Source organism: Dreissena polymorpha, chromosome 2, assembly GCF_020536995.1.
Source record: "Dreissena polymorpha isolate Duluth1 chromosome 2, UMN_Dpol_1.0, whole genome shotgun sequence".
Taxonomy (NCBI): Eukaryota; Metazoa; Mollusca; class Bivalvia; order Myida; family Dreissenidae; genus Dreissena; species Dreissena polymorpha.
Window position 1 is genome coordinate 52,075,807 of NC_068356.1, and position 25,245 is coordinate 52,101,051.

The 25,245-nt window shown below is 35.8% G+C and overlaps 1 protein-coding gene and 1 long non-coding RNA gene across 7 annotated transcripts in view; one reads left to right on the forward strand and one right to left on the reverse strand.

Annotated features, from left to right (window-relative positions):
- LOC127867019 (dihydrofolate reductase-like) overlaps positions 1–18,905 on the forward strand; it is a 148,252-nt gene extending 129,347 nt beyond the window's left edge. Inside the window, exons 1-7 of one of the 6 annotated variants that reach the window (XM_052407940.1) lie at positions 10,291–10,443; positions 12,378–12,542; positions 13,254–13,300; positions 13,748–13,865; positions 14,289–14,418; positions 17,810–17,919; positions 18,165–18,905. In XM_052407940.1, coding sequence (XP_052263900.1) covers positions 12,418–12,542; positions 13,254–13,300; positions 13,748–13,865; positions 14,289–14,418; positions 17,810–17,919; positions 18,165–18,261 — 627 coding nt within the window. In that variant the 5' untranslated portion in view covers positions 10,291–10,443; positions 12,378–12,417 and the 3' untranslated portion in view covers positions 18,262–18,905. Of the gene's footprint in view, positions 1–10,290; positions 10,444–11,328; positions 11,510–11,847; positions 11,896–12,377; positions 12,543–13,253; positions 13,301–13,747; positions 13,866–14,288; positions 14,419–17,809; positions 17,940–18,164 lie in introns of those variants that run through there. The other 5 variants (XM_052407943.1, XM_052407944.1, XM_052407939.1 and 2 more) reach the window with 5 other exon arrangements.
- LOC127867038 (uncharacterized) lies at positions 1,185–8,651 on the reverse strand. The gene is made up of 3 exons (XR_008043235.1): positions 8,524–8,651; positions 6,424–6,531; positions 1,185–3,835 (listed from the first exon to the last, which is right to left on the reverse strand). It is a non-coding gene; the product is annotated as an uncharacterized LOC127867038 (long non-coding RNA).
- Positions 18,906–25,245: the final 6,340 nt, after the last annotated feature.

The window sequence follows — 25,245 nt, forward strand, 5'->3', positions numbered from 1 at the left end:
ACGCTCAAGAGAGCATTCTACTGCGGACAAGATACGGATGGCATTTAGCACGATGAGAGTAGCTGTCATCTCAAAAATTAACTGAAAAACTATCGAATTCGTGATAAATTACCCGGAATTATACAACCAACGCAGTTCTGCATATCGGGACTGATTTTACTTCAAATGTTTGGAAAAGCATAGTCAAGGCACTAAAAGAAGATGTTTCAGGTATTTACCATTTGTATTTTTTTTACAGACAGAACGATGATTTGTACCTTATATCTACTTATATTCACGCTTGTCCTTCATAATAATTATCTCAATTATAAATTTTAGTTTTATCCATATACAAAAATAAAGATACGTTCGACATATGCGGATAAATGGAGTATAGCGTCAGTATTATGATTTTGCGGATACGGATGCGGATACGGATATATAGAATACTACCCTAACGGTGGATATACAGATACAGATAAATATTTTCCCAAGAAAACATTTATTTGAAAAGAAGGGAGATGCTCCATAATCTTATGCATAGTTTAAGAGGACATCACTGTATTATACTTATCTATACTTAACTTTATCCGTAAGAGTTGTCTTTATATATGAATATGCTATACAGTTTGTTGAACACTTGCAGCTTAGACATTACTGAATAAACATGTAGCCGCATACGCCTTGAGTTGTATTTACTCAACCGGCTAGACTACAACAGCTATAACATAATTTTGAAAACTGAGTTGCGTCTAAGATTATGCAATAGCAAACAACTTCAGTGCCTTCAGCGCATTTATTAGTAAATTTTAGACCGTCCTTCTACATTCAAGCAACGTCCTCTTACAATGGCCACTAGGTATTTTACACACACAATTGACTGTATATATAGTATAACATCGAGATTCCGCTAATAAACATTAAACACAATCATTTAATTGTGAGATGCGTAACCAGAAATGTATTAAATATTCTTGATTTAAAGAGGCCGTCAACCACGAATGACGAAAAAATAGAAGTTATGAATTCCTATTTTTGACAATTATTAGTTTATATTTATTAAAATATCGCTAACGATAGTATCTAAATAACAATGAATAACTGAACCTACAACGACAAAAGTCACTCAAATCAACACAATTTGTGAGGCAAAAAATAGACTTTATTTTGATCAATGAATTAACAACAACAGTACTAATGCTATCAATAAGATCACATATTGTATTGGAAATACAATAAAATATGATTAATTTTCGTCCTTTATATCAAAGCGACATTTAAACAAAACGTATAAATTCATCTTCTGAAATATAATTTGTTTAGCATTAAACCTATTGCGAGTTCATGGAAAACGTTGCTTAAAACTTGCCATTTTATATAAATGCAATAGGAAGCCAACAGAATAAAGGGGTAAATAACACAAAAAAACACCCATGACTTAAGCAATACGGTAATCACGCTATAAAATTGACACAAGCATGCATACGCTTAGAGCAAAAACGAGTTTAACGGTATTACTAGATTATCTATATCTACGTATCTTTAGGTAAAATACAATATATGGGTTTTGATGAGATCAGTTTATCCGTGTTTATTAAAAGTTTACGTTAACTTGTTCTGCCAAAACCGCGAGCAATAATAAATTCATATGAGAAGTAATTTACTCGATTTGCAAATAACAACGGCACTATGTTTCTTATATATGGATGCAACAATTGCGCTTTTTAAGACATTGAAGAGGTAGGAATGAACACAGATATCAAATTTTTTAACGATAACTGCATCATTAATGTGATCAATACGCTGTCCACAATATTGCCGATCACAATTACTGTTTATTATCAACGAGAAAAACGAGAATGCTATCTTTACATGTACTGCGATTACTGCGATTAGAACATTAAAAGTGGACTACCAGCAACACATAAATTGAATAAGTACAAATGCGTAAACAATACCAACCTAGACACACGTGCAAATGAAGCTCGAAAGACGGAAATACGACTAATAAAAAAACAATTTATTTCCTAACACGCATACTCAAATAAACACAAGTCGCATAACTACATAAATAGACAAAATGCTAGTAAATAATATAAGTTTTAAATAGATTCATTTGCAAACGCTGATATGAAACCACTAGTTTCCAAAGGTGATACATGCATATTAGTGTACGATCATATAAAATGTAGCTATTATACAACGTTATATTACAAACTATGATTAGCTAGAAGATTGAAATTGTTTTGATAAAGTATATCAAAAGTATTGTTATTGTCAAGGTTACAGCCGTCTGTAGACAAAGCATCTGTAAAACTGTTCACATTTTTAAAATGTGAAACGCACGTCTGCAAGTCAAACATCAATTACTGAAGAAATCACTATTACGATAAGTCGTTGAATTATCACGTTATTTTCAACAATACTCATCGATACTTCAAAGATTATATGTACTCAAAATTTATGAATAAGTTTTCCGTTCCTCGTTAATGATCAATTGGTCTTCGTTAACGTTTTACATCATAATTCTATCAGAAATGGCATCCGCGTTGATAACGCGACTCCCTTCCATTCTCATCCTCACGCACACCTGTTTTATAACCTCGTTCATTCGTGTGAATAATGCCTGCAGAATCGCATCGGTCTCGTCAACCTCCCCGCTCTCATCCCCGCAGAGGATCATTCTGTTAATGTTCAGGAGCATCAGCAATTCCAGCTCCATTCTCCTTCTGATGTATCATCGAAATGGTTCAGGATGAGCGATAAGGGCTTGTCGTATCTTCGGAAGTCTTAGTATCATCCTGGGTCCTTCATTAATCATTTCTTTAATCGTTGATATCCATAAACTTTGCTGTTCCTCATCCAGTTCAGACGCTGCCATCAGATTTCTATCTGGAATCATGTAGTACGGCAACTCTCGGGTATTCAACGCAACTCTTAGCGCACCCAATGCTACATGCAACCAGTGCAACAATCTTCTTTCATGAAACAAAGACTGAGGATTATTTTCCGCTATCCATAAAACAATGTTTTTTAACGTGTAAGATGAAACTTCTTTCTTATGTGGATTTAAAACATCGTTTTTGACCATTTTTAATAGAAAATACAATTTAATTTGAGTTTCATTAAGATTGTATACTAGTTTGATCTCACCGGCGTTGAAACAAACTCTCCATTCAACATGTTGATATTCCCTACCTTTAAATCCAACAGGCGTAAGAAATGCCCCAAGTGATACGACCTGCTGAACGACATACGGTAGCGGCCAGTGGCAAGGTCTTGCGGCCCATTTAGACAGGATGCTGGGGCAGTGATAACGAAATGCATCTACTATGTCTGTGTGTAATATACCGGACAATGCATTAGGCATTGACGGCCCCGAGCGATCATGCTGTACTATGCCTTTCATGAATTTACATTTCCTACAGTTATGTACAAATAAGTCACTGCTCCGGAGTTCGTGACCATGCCCATCATCACACAACGCATCGGTTACGTTCCGGTCAGTCGTTGTACCGCGTCTTTCTAGTAGCAGTCAACAGTGCCCAGGGTAACTCGTACGACTGTATGATCTAAACACGGTTATCTCTCTAGGAAATGTATCAGCACTAACACAATCTTCTAAACAAACGAAATTATTGCGTACAAACATGATGTCTATATCACTTTCAAGGAAGCGGATCAGCCCATTAGCCTTGCTACCCGTAATAATAGTCGTTATTGTTCCATTTGTCCGTGCAGTCCTTAGCCTGCAGTGCTCCCTGTATGCGTCTCTCCGAACCTGTATGATCTCCAGACCATAGTCGAGCAAGCTTATTACAGTGCATGTTTCAACGGAGGCATTTTCCCACTGAACCTGGAATATGTTTAAATTAAATATAATGTCATATGTCATAAATATGAAAATAGTTTCATTGTCCTAAAATAATAAAAAATAATAACATTTGGATTCATTTACATGAGTTGATTCAATAAACGGACATTAAATGATAAGTGTACTGGAATGTCCATGTATTTAAAACACCAATATATATTGCATTTGTATCAAACTTCTTTACGTAAGATATAGTTGATTAATTGCCCAAGAAGACTGTATCGGATACACAATATGCCATCGTTTTTAAAGTATAAATTGTGAAAGTTATACTTATATGTTTATTTGTATGTTCGCGTGTTCTATAATCCGGTATTCGATGTATCGTGTGAACGATAATCGAGTAAAATAACATTATTTACATAAATGAAGATACTCGGGGAAAAAATCAATACACGAAGAGATGATTTATTTCTGAAATTGTTTCGTTAGTACATGTACATACCATGTTAATCTCTATGATCTCAAGTTGTTAGAGAAACAAGTAGTGAACATTTTTTAATATGCATCTGACTTTTAATTAATTGAAGCTGCATAATTAAACGTATTATTTTATTAATTTAAGAATTTGTTAGGTGAACAAAGTACTTAACACTTACATAGCACTTCAATGATTTGAAAAATCGGATGAAAATGTGATTCTAAGGACTGAACATTTGAAATTTGAATGAAGACATCAGCGCCAGAGGCATACTATAAAACAAAGTATTTTTAAAGTTGTCAACATAAGGAAAGCGATAAATTGTAAGTTTTAAGTTTAAGTATTTACTATTGGAACTAAAATATGAATACGTTTAATGGTATTAGATTTAACACATACCAGCCTTTATTAAACTAATGTTCCACCATATAGATTCGTAAAATGTATGTGTGTAATACCATAGGGAGGGACCAACTTCATGTTGGTCGAAACATTGTCACAAATGTGCTTTTCATTTGTTAAACCTCAAATGTTTCCATATCTGAAAGTTGTTGCAAAAAAATATAAGGAAAAGAGTTTTTGCTTTAGAGAAATTGGTTAATTCCAAGGCCCGTAACTTCGTAAAAATCACAACCTGAACTTGATCTGTAGATCATGTTGTATGACTCACATACCAAAGAAGTCAGTTTCTGAAAGCGTTCCTGAGAGCATTCTAGAAAAGTATTATTTATAAGAACATTTCTCAGTCCAAGGCACGTACCTTCGTCAAAAATCAATTGACAAAAGCGAAACTCAACTTTGATCTGTAAGTCATGTTGACAGACTGAAACACAAAAAATTAGTTATATATCTGCAAGCTTCTAGCAAAAAGCCCAATACTAATGTCCATAACTTCTCCAAACATAAATCGAACGGAACTAAACTATAGCTTCATCTATAACTGCTGAGGGTAGACTCACATACAAACAAATCAGGTTAATAGTTCAAAGAGTTTGGGAAACAAAATCCGAAAACAAGTAGTATTATAAAGAACAATTTCAAAGTGAAAGGCCCCTAACTTCCTCAAAAATCAAAGAACCGGAGTTAAACTCATACTTGATTAGTCAGTAATGTAAAAAAAGACTCACACACCAACATCCAGGTAAATATATATAACCGTTTCGTAAAAAGTCCAGAAAACTGTTATTATAGAGAAAATGTATAAGTCTATTAATTTGCCAAAAATAAATGAAACGTAACTAAACTCGAATTTGATCTGTAACTGATGCATGTAGAATCATATAGTAAACAAAAGGACCAAAAAGTCCCAAAGTCGCTCACTTGAGATACAAAGGAACTGACCTGTTCTGTGCAGTCCAATAATTAGAACAAACCTTCATCAAGTTTCATGAAGAGTGAACTATAAATATAACGTTCAGAGTACTAACAGGTTTTACTATAGCAATATAAGGATTACTTCCCGCCCTTTTTGGGGCCATGTTTCTCAATAGAACGGAACTATTTTGGAACTCATCCAATATATCATTACAACAAATATTCTCACCTGGTTTCACGATGATGGGACAATAAATGTGACTTTTAGAGAGTAACAAGATTTTACTATAGCCATATAAGGAAAAATTCCCTGCCCCTTGGCTGCAATGTTTTTCAACCAACCTTAACCATTTTCGAACTCGACCAAGATATCATTAGGACAAATCTTCTGATTAAGTTTCATTAAGACCAGAAAATAGATGTGGACTCTAGAGTGTTTACAGGAATCTACTATAGCCATAAATAACCATATATGGAAAAATGCGCCGCCCAACGGCGGCCATGTTTTTCAAACAAGCGGAACCATGTTCGAACTCGTCCAAGATAGAATTGTCACAAATCTTCTGACTATGAAGATCGGCCAATAAATGGGACCTCATGAGTGTTAACAAGGTAAATGTTGACGCCGCACGACGGACAAAAGGCGATCACAAACGCTAAACATGGGCACATGTACTCAGGTGAGCTATAACAGGTTCATATCTCAAAGCGTTTAGGCGAAACAATTCGGGAAACGTAATGCCGAAAGGACAGACAGACAGACGGAATGACATACTTATGGAAAGACGGACAGTCCGACTGCCATATGCCTACCATCCGGGAGAGCTAATCTTACCAGGTCTTGTTGGCTGGACACACTGCCCTGTCTATGGAACCCTTCCGATTCATCGTGTCTGGTGTCACATTCAGTCATCTAAACGTGCTGCAGTAAGATCTTAGGCACCTGAAAGCCGATTAGTTTTATAAAAGTAATCGTTTGAACAATAATGAAATAGTACAGTTAATTGTCATGAAATTAGGATAGTTTAATATTTTTTTGCACGTTCAGAAATACTCATGCATTTCCTTCAACGTGTCATCATTGCAATGTTTGAAGCACTTACGTTAGTTGCAGTAATGCAAAAGTAATTGAGTTAGCATTTTTTTCTACAAACACTAACATGGGTATGAAATGGCGTCGGCTCGTAATACAGATGCGATTATACGAAACATTTTGAACTTGAACATAATTTTCGTTTTAATTTGCTAAGCTGCCTACAATGTATTTTCTGATACATGATCCGATACTTTTATATACAGACAATCAAGTTAAATGAAGTCAGGGAGAAACCAATACGTTTAGCTCTTAATTATGTTGATTTTGGGGATAGAACTGTACTCTTTAAGACAAATTTATTCCACAGCTTCTTCCTGATCTCAACGGTGTAATAATGGAAGTAACTTGCTATTGAATATTAAGCTACTTATAATGTAATTAAAAAAAAACTACACTCGATCTAGAGGGAAAATTGCTTTAATGAGTGCTTACATATTGTAATCCAATGCCGATCCGAACTATTCAATTATAATATTATTACCAGCAGTTGTATTGAATGCATTGGCATTACAGAATGAAGATTCCACACCAGGTTACTAGATAAGGAAGCGTGAACAACAGGTTACTAGATAATATAGCTTGCTCAACAGGTTAGCAGATGTTGGGGCGATTACAACAGGTAAATAAGTATCTAAAAAAATCGGGGTTTAATGTTTTCAGATCGTTTCATCAAACATCGTAACATTAATAGTATTGTCTCTTTAGTGTACGCATGTAAATGGTTAATCACCGCAGAATTCTTTTTTTTGAAAGAGCATCAATCGTGAAATATTTGTTTCAATATGACTACATAAAATTTGGTAATTTCATTTACTAGCTATATCAGTTGTTTTACACATATGTAAACCTTTACGCAATGTATTACCAATAAGACCAGTTAGTGCCCAGTATATTATTAAGTAAAATCCTTAATACCCATAGCAGGAAAACATCGTTGATAATTGCACATTCATGTTTCCTATTTGAAAATATACTTTTATATATATATATGTTAAATTAAAAGTTAAGCTATGTAAAATTAAACAAAAATTTAACAAAATGTGCCAAATATTGCATCACTAGAAATAACTAATGCCTTTTAGCCCTTGAAAATATCATGTTGATGTATAAATTTCGAACACAATCAATAATATAAAATGGATAAAGATTTCCCATATATGTTGATTACAAAACAATGCACACATTCGTCGAATCTGTGTGAGCGTGAATTTCGCATCGAGAAAAAGGTACAGTTTTCATAATTAACGTTCCAATATGTCTAGTAGGCATACGAACTAAAACATATACGTAGGTTGGAACACATTATAATAAAACCAACATATCTTCGTGTACATATTGATGACACTCTGTCTAAAATGCACATGTATTCTGAGCGATAAAATTAACCTTCATTTATATTACTCAGCCAATAATCTCAAATGCTTTCACAGCAATTATTTAAGAAAAAACAAGGCGGGAAATCCCCTTTAAGTGAGAGATGTTTATTTTTAGTAATGAATAATCAAACGTAAGAAATCACAAATAATGTTGTGCTCTTGCATCATATAATTACTCTGATTACAGTTCACAAAAATAATCACACAACCTATAATCTAATTACAAACACAATGACCAGATACTATTCTTACGAGCAGGCATGTTTTATGGGTTGTTTAACAAACGAAAGAAGTCACTTTCGATTTTAAAATATAAATATAGTTGCTAGCCAATATATTTTTCTATTACATAACATTGGCGTTTTTATGTAGAATTATAACGCGTTAATTATAGCAATCCTTAAAAATCCTTAAAAATCAACAGCAATATGTGTGATGCAAATTAAATTATAATATCATCAACCTTTCGCTTCAACTAAAAAATTCGAAAGCGGAATAACTTGTCTAAGCTGTAACTTCCACTATTGATAACAGAAAGGCTAGACACTACTAAAACTCAGTCCTTCAAAGTTTAAACATCCGAATAGCTAGTATGCATCCCTACCGCCATTACACACCACGTAATGGTGGGCGATTCAATAACAATATAATTGTTTGTAAGCTGTTTATTTATATATATTTTCAATAGGGGGTATACATTTTTATTTATGAATGTAATGAAAACCGTTTACTTGTTTGGGGAGATAACTTTGGCGATAAGTTTGATAATGAAACAGCACGTTAGCAATTGCCATTTATTTCAACATTAAATTGAATTTTAATTAAAAATCAATTGTTTCAAACCCTTGTTATGCTAATTTAAGTGTTATGTTATTAACATGAAACCTTAAATAACATGTATGTATTGGATTAGTTATGAATGTTAGTGTACTAATATGTACATATAATAAGTGTACAAACTTTTTGGTAATATAAAAGGCTCACGGACAATATTCTGCTTTAAACGTTTATGAATTAAAATAAACATTTACTAATTTCATTTAAATAATTGTGATAGCATGCATGTATATATTGCACAACTAGCGCTTTCTACTTAGCGCTTTCTACTATAGTGTTTTAATATTTTGAAATACTGGATAACACATAACATGTCCGAAGAGGAAATACTCTTACCATATTTAACAATCAATACGGTTTTGAGTGACGCTGAACGAGTTAATCCTGGTGATGAGCAAGCATGAAACAGTGAACATTAGTTTAACAGCCTAAAAAATGAATGGAATTATCAGTAATATCATGTTAATAATTAATTATATATATCTGTATAAAAAATGAAACAGCTATGTCGGGTTGTTTTGTTTTCAATTTATTTATGGCAAGGCAGTTGGTTGAACATATTTCAATAGCGCCTTTGAACGTGTACTCTTGCATGAAAAGGACGTTATATAAATCCGGTATAAAAAAAAAAAAATATTTCTAATATAACACTGGGGTTTGTGGAATGAAGCCTTTTACTTTCCTTGTCATGTGTGTTTTACGCAGTATGTAAATCGCAGAAATAAAAGTGCCCACCTCAAAAACATATACAATCCATAAAACAAGCAATCCTTCTGTATTTGGCTTTTAATGTCATAGTATTCCTTCTGTTTAACTTTTTTACTACTACTCGCAATACCCGTCATATATCGCAAACGTCTCACGCCCCTACAATAACACAGTTAAACGTCTCACGCCCTACAATAACACAGTTAAAATCACATAACGAGTTTTCTATATATCAAACGTCTCACGCCCTACAATAACACAGTTAAAATCACATAACGAGTTTTCTATATATCAAACGTCTCACGCCCTACAATAACACAGTTAAAATCACATAACGAGTTTTCTATATATCAAACGTCTCACGCCCTACTATAACACAGTTAAAATCACATAACGAGTTTTCTATATATCAAACGTCTCACGCCCTACAATAACACAGTTAAAATCACAAAACGATTTTTCTATATATCAAACGTGAATGAATTAGTGTTAGACTTTACCTTCTTTGCATTTATAATTGAAATTAAAATGTAAAAAAAAACACTTTTGCGAAAAATTGACTTAACAGATATATCAAACACCCTTAACATAGCTAGTAAACAACCACGCATGTTTTGCGCGTGTCCATGTTAAACATTACTTTTAATACACCTGTGCAAACCTGTATTTGTCGAATCTATAACGATTTACTTTCCGTGTGTACGTGACGCGCTTGGGTGCTTCCGTGTGAATTTTGGTGAACTCATAATAGCTGTTAACCTCGACAGTAACGGTGTACATGTGTTTACGTAATATTGGTATTTTATTCAACGGATCGTTTATGTACTATACGGTTAAGGTAAGCCATGTTTCACCTTACGATTTTAGGTTTAAATTTTATTTATGTTGTGGACGTGACTGTGTTTTTTTAAATAAATAAATTAATTACATAAAAACGCGCTGTTTTAGCCCTTACAATACTTGAATTAACTTTGTTGTAATACACAATCGTATTTTTGTTGTTAGTTTTGTTAGCAATAGGAATTTCACTACCATAATTGGCACTAAACAAATGAAACAGGTGTTCCGTATGCATTTTCCCCTATTCATTTTTTCCAGATCGGAAATGGTCCCACTAAAAGGAAATACCCTATCAGTATGTTACTATGTGTTAAGGTACTCAAACAGTGTGAAAAACCTAACACATCAAACATAACCAAAATGTAGTTCCCAAATAAGATTAAGGTACACAACACACGTGATCACTTTAGACAGCTTCAGGACTGTAATATTTATTTGAATAAATCAAAGCCGTCGTCATGTGTTGATTAACGTTATGCAAATATACAAAAACATGTCCCTTTTTAATTTGCATCTGCATAATAGAAACCTTATTGTAGCTCGGGGTTCTTTATTTATTGCGATGATTGCCGGGCCATATATTATACATGTGGGCCTCGCTCTGGGAAAACAGGGCTTAATGCATGTGCGTAGATATTCGTCCAGAATAAGCCTGTGCAGTCCGCTTTTTTGTTTTAAGGAAGTTTCTTCTCAACTCAATCCAGAATAGGCGGAAAGGGTCGTCCATGGTAAGCTTTTTCAGACTGCACGGGCTAATCTTGGACGAATCTTTATGCACATGCATTAAGCCCAGTTTTCCCAGAGCGAGACTAATTATTCTTATTCAATGTCCGTATACTACCAGTACCGTAAACCACTTCACGCAAGATTGTGAACTCGCCATGACCTACAAGTTATCAGATAATTGAAACAAATTAGTATCACGAGTTTACGTTGACATAGTACGGTTAAGGGCACACCGTAATCGTGTTCATTTGATTTAGTTTCAACAGACACTATCTATTGTATTATGCAGTTTTGTTTAACCAATTATCTGCGTTGTGATTCTGGACTTATATTATAAGGTATTTCGGAAAACCTCAGCGACACTGTTGAAAGATAATAACACAGATTATAATCAACATTATACTAGCGCAATTTTAACAGCCATATATCAACACATGAAACAGTGTATAGCACATGTTATAAAAGAACATTTATACAACAACACTTAAATATTACATTGTGCTTTTTCTGTGGTAAAAAATACAAAATGTTTAATACTAATCAAATAAATTTTCACGCAGATGAATATGTTTTTTAAATTTAACTTTAAAATAGCAATCAATGGAACTCCATAAACTATTTCATGACGTTTTTATTTCGGTCTTATCTACTGTGTTAACTACTGAACACCATAGACATATAATTATCAAAACTGGAATCACCTCCTATGAACGGCCAATGCAAAGTATGTTTTTTTATACATTTTATGGCTAGCCAAGCTTCACTTTTACTGAAGAATAAATAAAAAAGTGAACGTATGTCTAAAAAGATATCAGCCAATGGCCTTTTGCAGATTATAAATGAATGTATACATTCAAAAAGGTTCTTCACAAAGCAATTTGGTGTACTTATGTTGAACGTGACGAAAATCTTTAAGATGCTTTGTATTAAAGATGTTAGTACAAAACCAAATATTGTCCATCTATAAACGACAGCAAAACGACGCAAAACAATATTTTGTACAGATTTATTTTGAAACGATTTATAAATTGAAATCGTCGTCATTATTTGACTTAAAATAATACGGACGTTTAATAGAAAGATAAAAGAGTATGTAACTGAATTAGTGAATTTAGTTTCATCAATTGTTGCATTAACTTTGTTGTATTAATTGAACTGCAACCAATCGAATGGCCATTACTAATGCAGAGCTGATATCATTTGCAGGGCCAGTGTGACGCACTATTAAAGAGTCTTTCGTTGGCCCATGGACATCATGGAACAAAATGTCTCCACCACGAACGGTATAATCACTTTCAATATGATGGCAGCAATGTGTCATAACAACAGAGGCATTGGCTACCAGGGTGATCTGCCATGGCCAAAATTGAAGTAAGTATACGAATAGTTTTGGGAAAAAATGGGCTGCATGCATTTGCAGAAAGTGTCGTCCGATTTTAGCCTGTGTACACATTCCGCTTTTACGGACCTCTCGGTATAAAGGAGATATCTGCTAAACGAAAACCCGGTTTAGGCGGAAAGTTTAGTCCCTTGTTAATTTTGACGTGACTTCACGCACATGCATTAAGTCAATTTTTTCTCAGAACGAAGTTTGATTTGTCTCAAAAATTAAAAACAATATATGCGTAGACATAAACTTATGTACAAAGAACTAAACAATCCGTCAACAATAAGCAATAAAATATCGATTTGTAAATAGTTATCTTCACTCTGTCTGCTTACGACATTTTACATTGCTGTCCATATACAACGTTGCTGTTTGACTATTGAATACAGGAACAAAATCAACCTCGCTTTAGTAAAACTGGGCTAAATGCATGTGCGTAAATTGTCATCCCAATTTAGCCTCTACAGTCCGCATTGGCTAATTAGATACGACACTTTTTGCGGATATGTAATTTACCCGTAAGGATATCGCTTCTATCCGAAAATCCAGCTTTTTTCAGAAAGGGGGATGACAATCTACACTTATACCGGCATATCTGGGATTACACTTTGCGCACACGCATTAAGACCAGTTTTTCCAAAACAAAGCTCATTTTTCTTTACCTACTATGCTTGCAAGTTTATGTCTGTTTACAGGGCCGATTTTGAGTATTATTTAAAGACCACATCCACACACAAGAAAGGTAATATTGTAAACATGAGACTCGGTCTGTAAAAACGAGTATTATTGCATTTTCGTTTAAATGTCGCCACACATTAGCCATGCAGTCCGCGATGAGGAAAGACACTTTCCACCTAAACTGATTTTCGCTAGGAATAGACTTTTAACCGAAAGTAGAATATCAGCGGGAAGTTTGCGGACTTTACAGGCTAACACTGTACGCACATGTAAAAAGCTCCATTTTCCAAGAACACGACCCATATAGCACAGCGGCTAAATTGATTGATTTAAAGTGTTCCAGACTAAGTTTTCCCGTTTTCCATGATTAAGTTAACCCTAGACACATTTTTAGTTATTGAGAAGAACGTTTAATGGATTTCACAAGATTACTATCGTTAATGTTTGTCATTCAAATAAAGACATGAATTATGTTGATATATCCATTTACAGTTGTTGTATTTTAATCCAGACTCCAGTTTGATGATTGTACATGTACATGGCCGTAAGAGCTGGGCGGGATGTACGGACTTTCAGGCGAGCTATGGAGGCGTATATCACATCGTCTGTAGTCAGTCACGTGACCCAAGGTGCGTCTACCTCATGTTCTGCAGCCTATGCTATTTCAATTGTCATTCTAAAATGTCGTCAGCATCCGTAAACCGTGCACTTAGCAACACATGTGTATGGCATGCGAAAAATTAAAATATGTAAACAAGGTCACTGAAATACACTTGGAAATAAAACCCGACTTCAAAATATCATTATTTATAACCAAAGCCAATACAAATTAATCATTATTAGATTTAATTACTTTTTAAGTTCACAACGGCTAAGAAACAATAGAGCAGCATCATTATCACTTTTTTAGGCACGAGGCAATAAAACAAGTACAAGTATAGTATCAGCTAAATAATACTGCACATTTTCTTTGTAAAAAGGTTTCTGATAAAGTAACAAATTATCAAATGTATTGTCATATCGCAATTCCGCATGTGCATTTCCGCTTGTAGTATCAAGACACACCCGAATCTTCTGACGGTGGCCGGAAGTGTACCTGAGGCTCTCGAGTACATCGCAGATCTGAACCGGAACGGAAAATTGGACAGCGTCTGGATAATGGGTGGTGCAGGCATATACCAGGTATAAGGCTTTTAATACTTATTGTTTCTGAAATAAACCTAATACCAAAATAAAAATATGATAATCTGATAGTTATAAAGCCTAATATCCGAGGCAAAATATCTCTTTCAGAACAAACATGAGCATAATGCATGTGCGTATAGTGCTTGGTGTGTTTTCCCAGGCTAATTTCTGACTACACCTTCCTATTGTTTTGTAGCGAAAATCCAACGTATACATAAAGTAACGTCCCTAATTAGCCTGTACGGACTGCTCACATATGATACGACACTTCATGCACATCTGACACGACACTTCATGCACATCTGACACAACACTTCATGCACATCTGACACGACACTTTACATTAGCCTGTACGGACTACGCAAACTTGACACGACACTTCATGCACATATGATGCGACACTTCGTGCACATCTGATACGACACTTCATGCACATCTGATACGACACTTCATGCACATCTGATACGACACTTCATGCACATCTGATTCACTTCATGTACATCTGATACGACACTTCACGCACATCTGACACGACACTTCATGCACATCTGATACGACACTTCATGCACATCTGACACGACATTTCATGCACATCTGATACGACACTTCATGCACATCTGACACGACACTTCATGCACATCTGACACGACACTTCATGCACATCTGATACGACACTTCATGCACATCTGATACGACACTTCATGCACATCTGACACGACACTTCATGCACATCGGACACGACACGTCATGCACATCTGACACGACACTTCACGCAAACCTGACACGACACTTCATGCACATCTGATACGACACTTCATGCACATCTGATACGACACTTCATGCACATCTGATACGACACTTCATGCACATCTGACACGACACTTCATGCAAATCTGATACGACACTTCATGAACATCTGATGCTTCACTTCATGCACATCTGATACGACACTTCATGCACATCTGATACGACACTTCATGCACATCTGATACGACACTTCATGCACATCTGATACGACACTTCATGCATATCTGACACGACACTTCATGCAAATATAATACGAAATTTCATGCACATTTGATACGACACTTCATGCACATCTGATACGACAATTCATTCACGTCCTGTACGACACTTCACGCACATATGATACGACACTTCATGCACATCTGATACGACACTTCATGCACATCTGATAATACACTCCATGCACATCTGACACGACACTTCATTCACATCTGACACGACACTTCATGCACAACTGATACGACACTTCATTCACATCTGATACGACACTTCATGCACATCTGATGCGACACTTCATGCACATCTGATACGAAACTTCATGCACATCTGATACGACACTTCATGCACATCTGATACGACACTTCACGCACATCTGATACGACACTTCATGCACATCTGATACGACACTTCATGCACATCTGACACGACACTTCATGCACATCTGATACGACACTTCATGCACATCTGATAATACACTACATGCACATCTGACACGACACTTCATTCACATCTGACACGACACTTCATGCACAACTGATACGACACTTCATGCACATCTGATACGACACTATATGCACATCTGATGCGAAACTTCATGCACATCTGATACGACACTTCATGCACATCTGACACGACACTTCATGCACATCTGACACGACACTCCATGCACATCTGACACGACACTTCATTCACATCTGACACGACACTTCATGCACATCTGATACGACACTTCATGCACATCTGATACGACACTTCATGCACATCTGACACGACACTTCATGCACATCTGATACGACACTTCATGCACATCTCATACGACACTTCATCCACATCTGATACGACACTTCATGCACATCTGATACGACACTTCATGCACATCTGATACGACACTTCATGCACATCTGACACGACACTTCATGCACATCTGACACGACACTTCATGCACATCTGACACGACACTTCATGCACATCTGACACGACACTTCATGCACATCTGACACGACACTCCATGCACATCTGACACGACACTTCATGCACATCTGACACGACACTTCATGCACATCTGACACGACACTACATGCACATCTGATACGACACTTCATGCACATCTGACACGACACTTCATGCACATCTGATACGACACTTCATGCACATCTGACACGACACTTCATGCACATCTGATACGACACTTCATGCACATCTGATACGACACTTCATGCACATCTGATACGACACTTCATGCACATGATTTAGGTCCGCTTTCCCAGAAGCAAGGCTAAAGTGAATTGAGACCATTCGACCACGTGATAAAGTGATATTGCTAAAGTATGTATGCTCGATGCTCAAAATATTATAGCTTGAATTTATTTAAGCATCTGAATTCGGGTGACACAAGCTACTATAATAACGTTTGTTGAGCATTAACGTTCCAAGGGGATGGTTAGTCTAAAACCTGTGAACGATTCTATAATACTGATGTGTTATGTACTTAAAAGATGCCTATCTTACCTGCAATATGGTCGAGTCTATTTAAATAGGGTTTAATTGATTTAATTGATGGACTACACGTGTACAGTAGCGCCTTCTTTATCCACTCTCTTAGACGAGTCTAACGATTGTTAACCAGGTTTTCCGAAGGAAAAAACTGGTTATTAGATTGGCGAATGCGGGCGGGCTGGCTGGCTGGCGGGCTGGCTGGCTGGCGGGCTGGCTGGCGGGCTGGCGGGCTGGCGGGCTGGCGGAATAAGCTTGTCCGGGCCATAACTATGTCGTTCATTGTCAGATTTTAAAATCATTTGGCACATTTGTTCACCATCATTGGACGGTGTGTCGCGCGAAATAATTACGTCGATATCTCCAAGGTCAAGGTCACACTTTGAGTTCAAAGGTCAAAAATGGCCATAAATGAGCTTGTCCGAGCCATAACTATGTCGTTCATCGTCAGATTTTAAAATCATTTGGCACATTTGTTCACCATCATTGGACGGTGTGTCGCGCGAAATAATTACGTCGATATCTCCAAGGTCAAGGTCACACTTTGAGTTCAAAGGTCAAAAATGGCCATAAATGAGCTTGTCCTGGCCATAACTATGTCATTCATTGTGAGATTTTAAAATCATTTGGCACATTTGTTCACCATCATGGGACGGTGTGTCCCACGAAAGATTCACGTCAATATCTCCAATGTCAAGGTCGCCACGACTAAAAATAGATTTAAAAAAAAAAAAAAACTTACAAAGGGGGTTAATTTTTTTTTGTCATTTCAAAAGTTCAGTTTGAGTTTTCTCCCTTTATCAGATTTTTTTTTCACAATGAAAACCTGGTTTTGTGACAATTTTGTCCCTTGTTTTGTTTACTGCAGGAGTGCCTGTCTCATCCGCTCTGTGGACGAATCTATCTCACTCACGTGTACAAGGACTTTCCGTCAGACACATTTTTCCCGCCTTTTGATGACGACTTCCGAGAAGTAAAGTAGGGATTACATGTCGCATGTGCGGTTTAAATTTCAATATATTTACTTACTTTGTCCAGTTATCTTAACGAGTTTGAAGAAGTTAGTGAAGCATTTAAATAAAAAAAACTTTATAAACACGATGTAGTGCTAATTATTAAATTATTAGTTGTTTAAAGGCTATAATTGGTGAAAGACACAGACGGATTAAGTGTTGCTTCACGATTACACACGCGCTGAAACGTTCCATAATTAACTTTTTCAGAAACGACGCCACTTCCGATACCTATCACGAAGAAGACGGTATTTCTTTCGAATTTAAAGTATACCAGAATATAAGGAAATCCAACACTTCTATATAATTGATACACTGATGCCAACTCAGTGTATTGCTACTAGTGTTTACCATATCCTAAATAATCAGTTAACGTGCTGAAACTGTATTTTATCTTTACTAAGAAGTTGAAAATAAGCGTTATTTAAAGGAAAGAAAACACACGAGCATGAATCTGTAAAACTGGGTTTAATGTATGTGCGCAATTTTCTCAGGCTAGTAATGGAAGACACGGTAAGCTTTGATGAAACTTTTCTTTAAAATGAAGTCTCGTGTTAACGAAAACCGTTTTCAAGCGGAAAGCTTCGGCCATGATTAGACTTTTCGGACTACACAGGCTAATCTGGGAGGACACTTTCTGCACACACAATATAGTATGTATGATACATTCAGGTCGGTTTCGTAAAAGCGTGGATTTGATTGTGAGGCAGAGAAATATAATATTTCATTTCTGAACATAAACTATGCTATCATTGTTAAAAATGTGTGCTTTGTACGTCAATTTGTTGGTTTATACCTAAATGTATGCTGCGAAGTTGTTTGCGAATTGACAGACTATTGACACGTGCCTTCAAAAGCGTTCCACACGATAACAAAAATTGTTCTTTTAAACTCACCAATATTATTGTGTTTGTTTACGCAACTGTACGTTGATGTTTGTATGTCCATGTTTGGTCTTGTACATGTATAAGTATGTTGATTATTAAATATTAGATTGTTTCGGTGGTGTTGCTAATGATGATTGATGCCTGTTGATTCGGGCTGACGGGTCATGGTATATACACCATGTACATTGTACGCGACCACAAGAAAACAACATCATTCGCGTTGTGAAAATTCAAAAGACTAACTACTTCACATTGTCTAAAAAGACAACCAAACACAATTCACTTATAATGTATATGGTAAATAATCTTTCGTGCTTTAAAGTCGTTTTTGTATGACTTGTCTCAAAATATATTCCTGGAGAGTTATCCGAACATGAAATCGAATGCGTTGGATCTGAATGAGTACTTGGATCCAGAACATACACACACAGCTGTAAATCACGGGTGCCACCTCTTTTTAGATGTATAAATAACGACCAAATGCTACGTTCGCGTTTACGCTAGGTACCTGTAGTTTTTAAATACACTAATAATTCTACAGAAAAAGTTGGTTACATATAGATAATCAACATATTTCGCATAAGTTTAGAAATCGGCCAATGAAGAACGAATCATTGAAGATTTGTTTAACCTTAACTTTACAAAACCAAACATTGCAACCAACGCTGAAATTTGATGCCCTTTATAAGTTGCAACATTGTTGAGTTTTTATAAGTACATTGATATTTTGTTCTGGGCAACTAGCATATTGCAATCTAATTAGATCCGGTTTCGTCCTTCATGTACGTTGGAGAATCCCCACAGTCTAACAGACACTCCAGTGGCCTGCAGCCGGGGGATAGAGTTGTCATGTTGTCACCTAGACTCATGGCATAATTAGTAGAGATAGTTATGTTTAAGGTTTATGTTTACAATCTTGATGTTTTTCACGAACGCGAACATCAATAGGTTATTAATATCAAAACAGAACATAATAAATATTTCAGACAATGTTTACAACTTGAATGCATGTTGGTTTCTTTTTTCGTTTCGGATCACTCTGTGAACGTTTTTCTCAATCAATGAATATAATTTTCATATAAGCAATCGCTAGCAATACCAAAAAACATAGATAAAATTTCGTTGTCTTTAGTATTAACGTAAAACATGTCATGCCTAAAAGTATATTTTTATTGTTGTTGGGCATTTATAATCGCTATTTGGGTACAGTTGATTTGGCGATACGTGCGTTTTTGAAGAATAATTTAATTTTAACGCATTTTGAAGAAAAAAACAACATTTTAATACATCACATACATTGAATCTGAGGTTCAATAAAACAAACATAAGAATTTGTTTTATGAAATTCAATGACAAGGTCTATACATGTTTATTTTTTAAACTTGCTTTTAACAAGTATGACTTGATCAATTAAATTGGCATGAAATGAAAACATATGTTGTCGAGTATCTTGAATGACGTACTTTCTGGTAATCTTCTGGTGATATGTTTGTGTTTTAAAAACCGATATATGTTTTTATCCAGTAGTTGCGATAACTTTGAAACATAACGTCAAATATGTGATCCTAAAGTGTATTTAACCCATAACGTGTTGCATTGACTGTTGACAGGCGGTTAATCAAGCTTTGGTCAATTTGCGTTATGCTTATTGTGATATAGTATGCATCGTACTGTATTCTAGAAACAATATGTCTATGGCGTAAGGGTGTATTCTAGAAACAATATGTCTATGGCGTAAGGGTGTATTCTAGAAACAATATGTCTATGGCGTAAGGGTGTATTCTAGAAACAATATGTCTATGGCGTAAGGGTGTATTCTAGAAACAATATGTCTATGGCGTAAGGGTGTATTTTAGAAACAATATGTCTATGGCGTAAGGGTGTATTCTAGAAACAATATGTCTATGGCGTAAGGGTGTATTCTAGAAACAATATGTCTATGGCGTAAGGGTGTATTCTAGAAACAATATGTCTATGGCGTAAGGGTGTATTCTAGAAACAATATGTATATGGCGTAAGGGTGTATTCTAGAAACAATATGTCTATGGCGTAAGGGTGTATTCTAGAAACAATATGTCTTTGGCGTAAGGGTGTATTCTAGAAACAATATGTCTCTGGCGTAAGGGTGTATTCTAGAAACAATATGTCTATGGCGTAAGGGTGTATTCTAGAAACAATATGTCTATGGCGTAAGGGTGTATTCTAGAAACAATATGTCTATGGCGTAAGGGTGTATTCTAGAAACAATATGTCTATGGCGTAAGGGTGTATTCTAGAAACAATATGTCTATGGCGTAAGGGATGTTCAAAAGAATTGCTCTCAAAACAATTATTAAGCATGTGCTTTAGTCAACTTAATGTTATTCTACCTGCACATAGGCAGACAGAACAAAGGTTTGCGTCCACGTCAATGCAGCTCCGAATATCAGGACAATCGCTCGGGAACGGAGGACACATTGGTCATAAAAAAGATAAAATGTCATGTAATTTGCGTTCAGAAATTAGAATATATTTACCTTTTTCATTTTAATGCGGGATTATACGATTTTGTCAAATATTGATGAATTTATATAAAATGTGTAAAAAACTTATTATATATATATATATATATATATTTCAATATAAATCAAAAGAAAAGTTAAGAAGAACATGTGTCAAAAATGCGAAATAAGCCAGATATTTATTTCTGAAATTGAAAACGGCTGTATAGCCGAATTCGCCAGCATGTAAACCATACATGTACGATGTGAATCTACATTGAGTTTAACGGTTTATTTGAATTCCTGCAACGATATCTATTCATACGACACACAAACACTAACTCCGATCCTAATACAAAGACGAATGCTTAGGCTATTGTAGGAAAATATGTACGTCACAATCGGCTCGGGGCGCTAATTTGTCTTAGCTTCATTTTATGAAATTTGGCTTTAATATATAATTTGTCTTGCCTATTGTGTGTTATTGTAACATATTTTATCAATATTACAATTAAATACATACACAACATCGTATAATCTCGCTATAAACGCATTTGCATATGACGGTTATACACGATAAAGTCTGCGATAGATAAAGCTGATACTCAATTTATGAGTGTATGCAAGTATATTTTGATTACACCACTGCGCGGTTAAAAGTTATAAAAGTTATGTAATATGCGCCTCGTTTGGAACGTTGTCCAGTATAAGGTTGCGTAGTTCTCAACGTTATGTAATATGCGCCTCGTTTGGAATGTTGTCCAGTATAAGGTTGTGCAGTTCTCAAAGTTATGTAATATGCGCCTCGTTTGGAATGTTGTCCAGTATAAGGTTGTGCAGTTCTCACGGGCTTATCTTGATTGAAAGTTTACGCACATGCATTGAGCCCATACGACTCTATTTAACTGCTAGACTATTGACATTGAATACCTGTGGTAGTAGCAACCGTGGGTGTTGTTGCGGTAGTAGGTGCAGTTGTTGTCGGAGATGTTGTTAGAGTTGTTGTAGGAGTCATTGTTATGTCGGAGGTTGTTATAGATGTTGTAGTTGAGGTTATATTGATCGCTGTTTGTGTTGGGTTAGTGGTGGTTGTCGTTATATCTGTCGTGGTTGGGACAGGGGTGGTGGTTGGTGTTTTTGTTGTGATAACTGCAAAACAACATTTGAAGGTTATACTGGTTAGTCATTTTAAACTCTCTGGGTATAATTGTAACAATGTTATGATCACACAAAATGGTAACTGTCAATGTGTAGAGGTTACACATTTACATTGAACACGAATGGATAGTAGCTTTTGAGTTCTATTTTTTGACGATGTGTAGGTATAATTTTGAATTGGTTGAACTGCTAGTTGTTAGAGTTTTGCGATTGGGTTGAAAGCATTTTCGGCATTGTTCGCTTCTGTAATGTTATGTTATGTTTATGTTAAGCTGTGTGTAATTGGTTGCGATGTATACCTATTACATGAATAGGTCAGTTGTTGTTCCGAAAATTATAATGCGCATCGTTTCGGAAAAAATTGACTCATCATACAGTAGCATGTGAAGACCGCAATCGCTAACAAAGCAAGACACTTTCCGCTTTTTAAAAATGTTTTGTTTAAAGGTCTCTACTTAACGAAAATCTAGATTAGGCGTAAAGTGTCGTTTTCTATTAACGTAGAAGGACTGCACAGGCGAACATGGGACTGATACTTTTCGGACATGAAATAATATATATTATAATATATAATATACATACTAAAGAGTATAGATAAATCTTACCCGATGCATCACACAAGAAACAACCATATCTGTCGATGTGGCAATCTTTCTTAAGGGTTGGCGAAACGGTCAGTAGGGGACAACCATTCATATTATTGTATGGTCGATTATGATCACCTGTTTGGAAAATTAACTAAATCAACACACACACACACACACACACACACACACACACACACACACACACACACACACACACACACACACACACACACACACACACACACACACACACACACACACACACACACACACACACACACACACACACACACACACACACACACACACACACACACACACACACACACACACACACACACACACACACACACACACACACACACACACACACACACACACACACACACACACACACACACACACACACACACACACACACACACACACACACACACACACACACACACACACACACACACACACACACACACACACACACACACACACACACACACACACACACACACACACATACTTGTAAAACCTTCCAACCGGGGAAATGTGTTCTAAACCTACCAACCGGGGACCACCATTTCCACATATTCTAGAAAGCTGAAAGTGATAAAGAACAGACAAGTTTCGAACCTAAAATACGATTTTGACATAAAAATTATGATAAATAGGGTAATAAATCAAAGAAAATTTTACATGCACACCGGGGAATTATGTGCGTACCAAATGAGGAACTGCGATGTGTGCCAACTGGGGAACGGTGTATACCGACAGGGGTACTAAGTGCGTACCAACTGTGGAACTTCAATGTGTACCAACAGGGGAATGGTGTATACCAACAGGGGAACTTAGTGCGTTCCAACTGTGGCACTTCAATGTGTTCCAACTGGGGAACGGTGTATACCAACAGGGGTACTATGTGCGTACCAACCGTGGAACTTTAATGTGTGCCAACAGGGGAATTGTGTTAACCAAGAGAGGAACTTAAGCGCGCTATCACCGTGGAACTTCAATAATGTCCAACGGGGAATTTGCGTTTACCAACAGGGGTAATTGTGTGTAATTATGGTACCGTTGTTAATAGGACAATGGCGTGCACGTTCATGGATAATATTTATGTTAGTACAAAAATTGAAAAGAATATGTATGATACAATATTTAAATTAAATATGTTTATCATATGACCTTATATAAGTTATACACAAATGCCTTATTTGATTGACTCAAATAGTATTCACGTCAAAATAAGCATAAGAGACAAAACAATCAAACAATACATTTATGACTTCATTAGATATAAGCCGACTACAAGCATGCAAGTGCTGCAAAATACCATAACAATCATGGTGCAATTAATCAACAAATGAAAACAATTCGTTCTTAAAACTTAAAAATAATGTTATTTTTTTCAGGCCACGCTATTTGTCAAACCGAATGAAGGAGAGGGGGAGGCGGCTTATTTGTTTAATTCCTTTTTTCCATCAGAAAAAAGCATTCACGATTTTCACGTACTATGAAGTTTTTTATCCTAAAAGAAGAACTGCCCATATGCATGTAGATTGAGTAGTGTAAATTAACTTTGTCCTTACTCTGACATTATAAAATAACTCATGCATTTAATCCCCTGAAATAGGTAAACATCAGAAAATTCATTCACACGCATGGCAACTTCCACTTCACTTAAATTGTCTTAAATACATTTATTGCACTTTCAAAAATAATAAAATCTGTAACTTGAAACAATCATGAACGTTTCACAACTAATGTGGCGAGGCCTGAGAAACTAAATAGTTTAGTAAACTAGCAAAACGACTTGATAACAATGCATTTTGATGCTCCAGTGACTTAGTCTACGGAGGTAGGTCAATCTGAATAATGATCAGTATTTATTGTTATAATATATGTATTCCAATTCTACAACTGTGATACCATTAAACATGTGTTGTATTAAAAAAATACAGTATGTATGCCTTTGTTTGAGTAGAGAATGCCCAAAACGGGTTAACGTTAATAATGAACTTACATTTAATTCTACCTGTCGAAATAACAGATTATATTTTAAGGAAAATAGTCACTGGCAATCGCTTTGTTTTCCCTTGCAAACCAAACACCTTTTTTTAAGATTTGAATTCACGTATTTTGTTCAAACTACCTTTATGTAAACCAACTTATGTACCTAATTTTT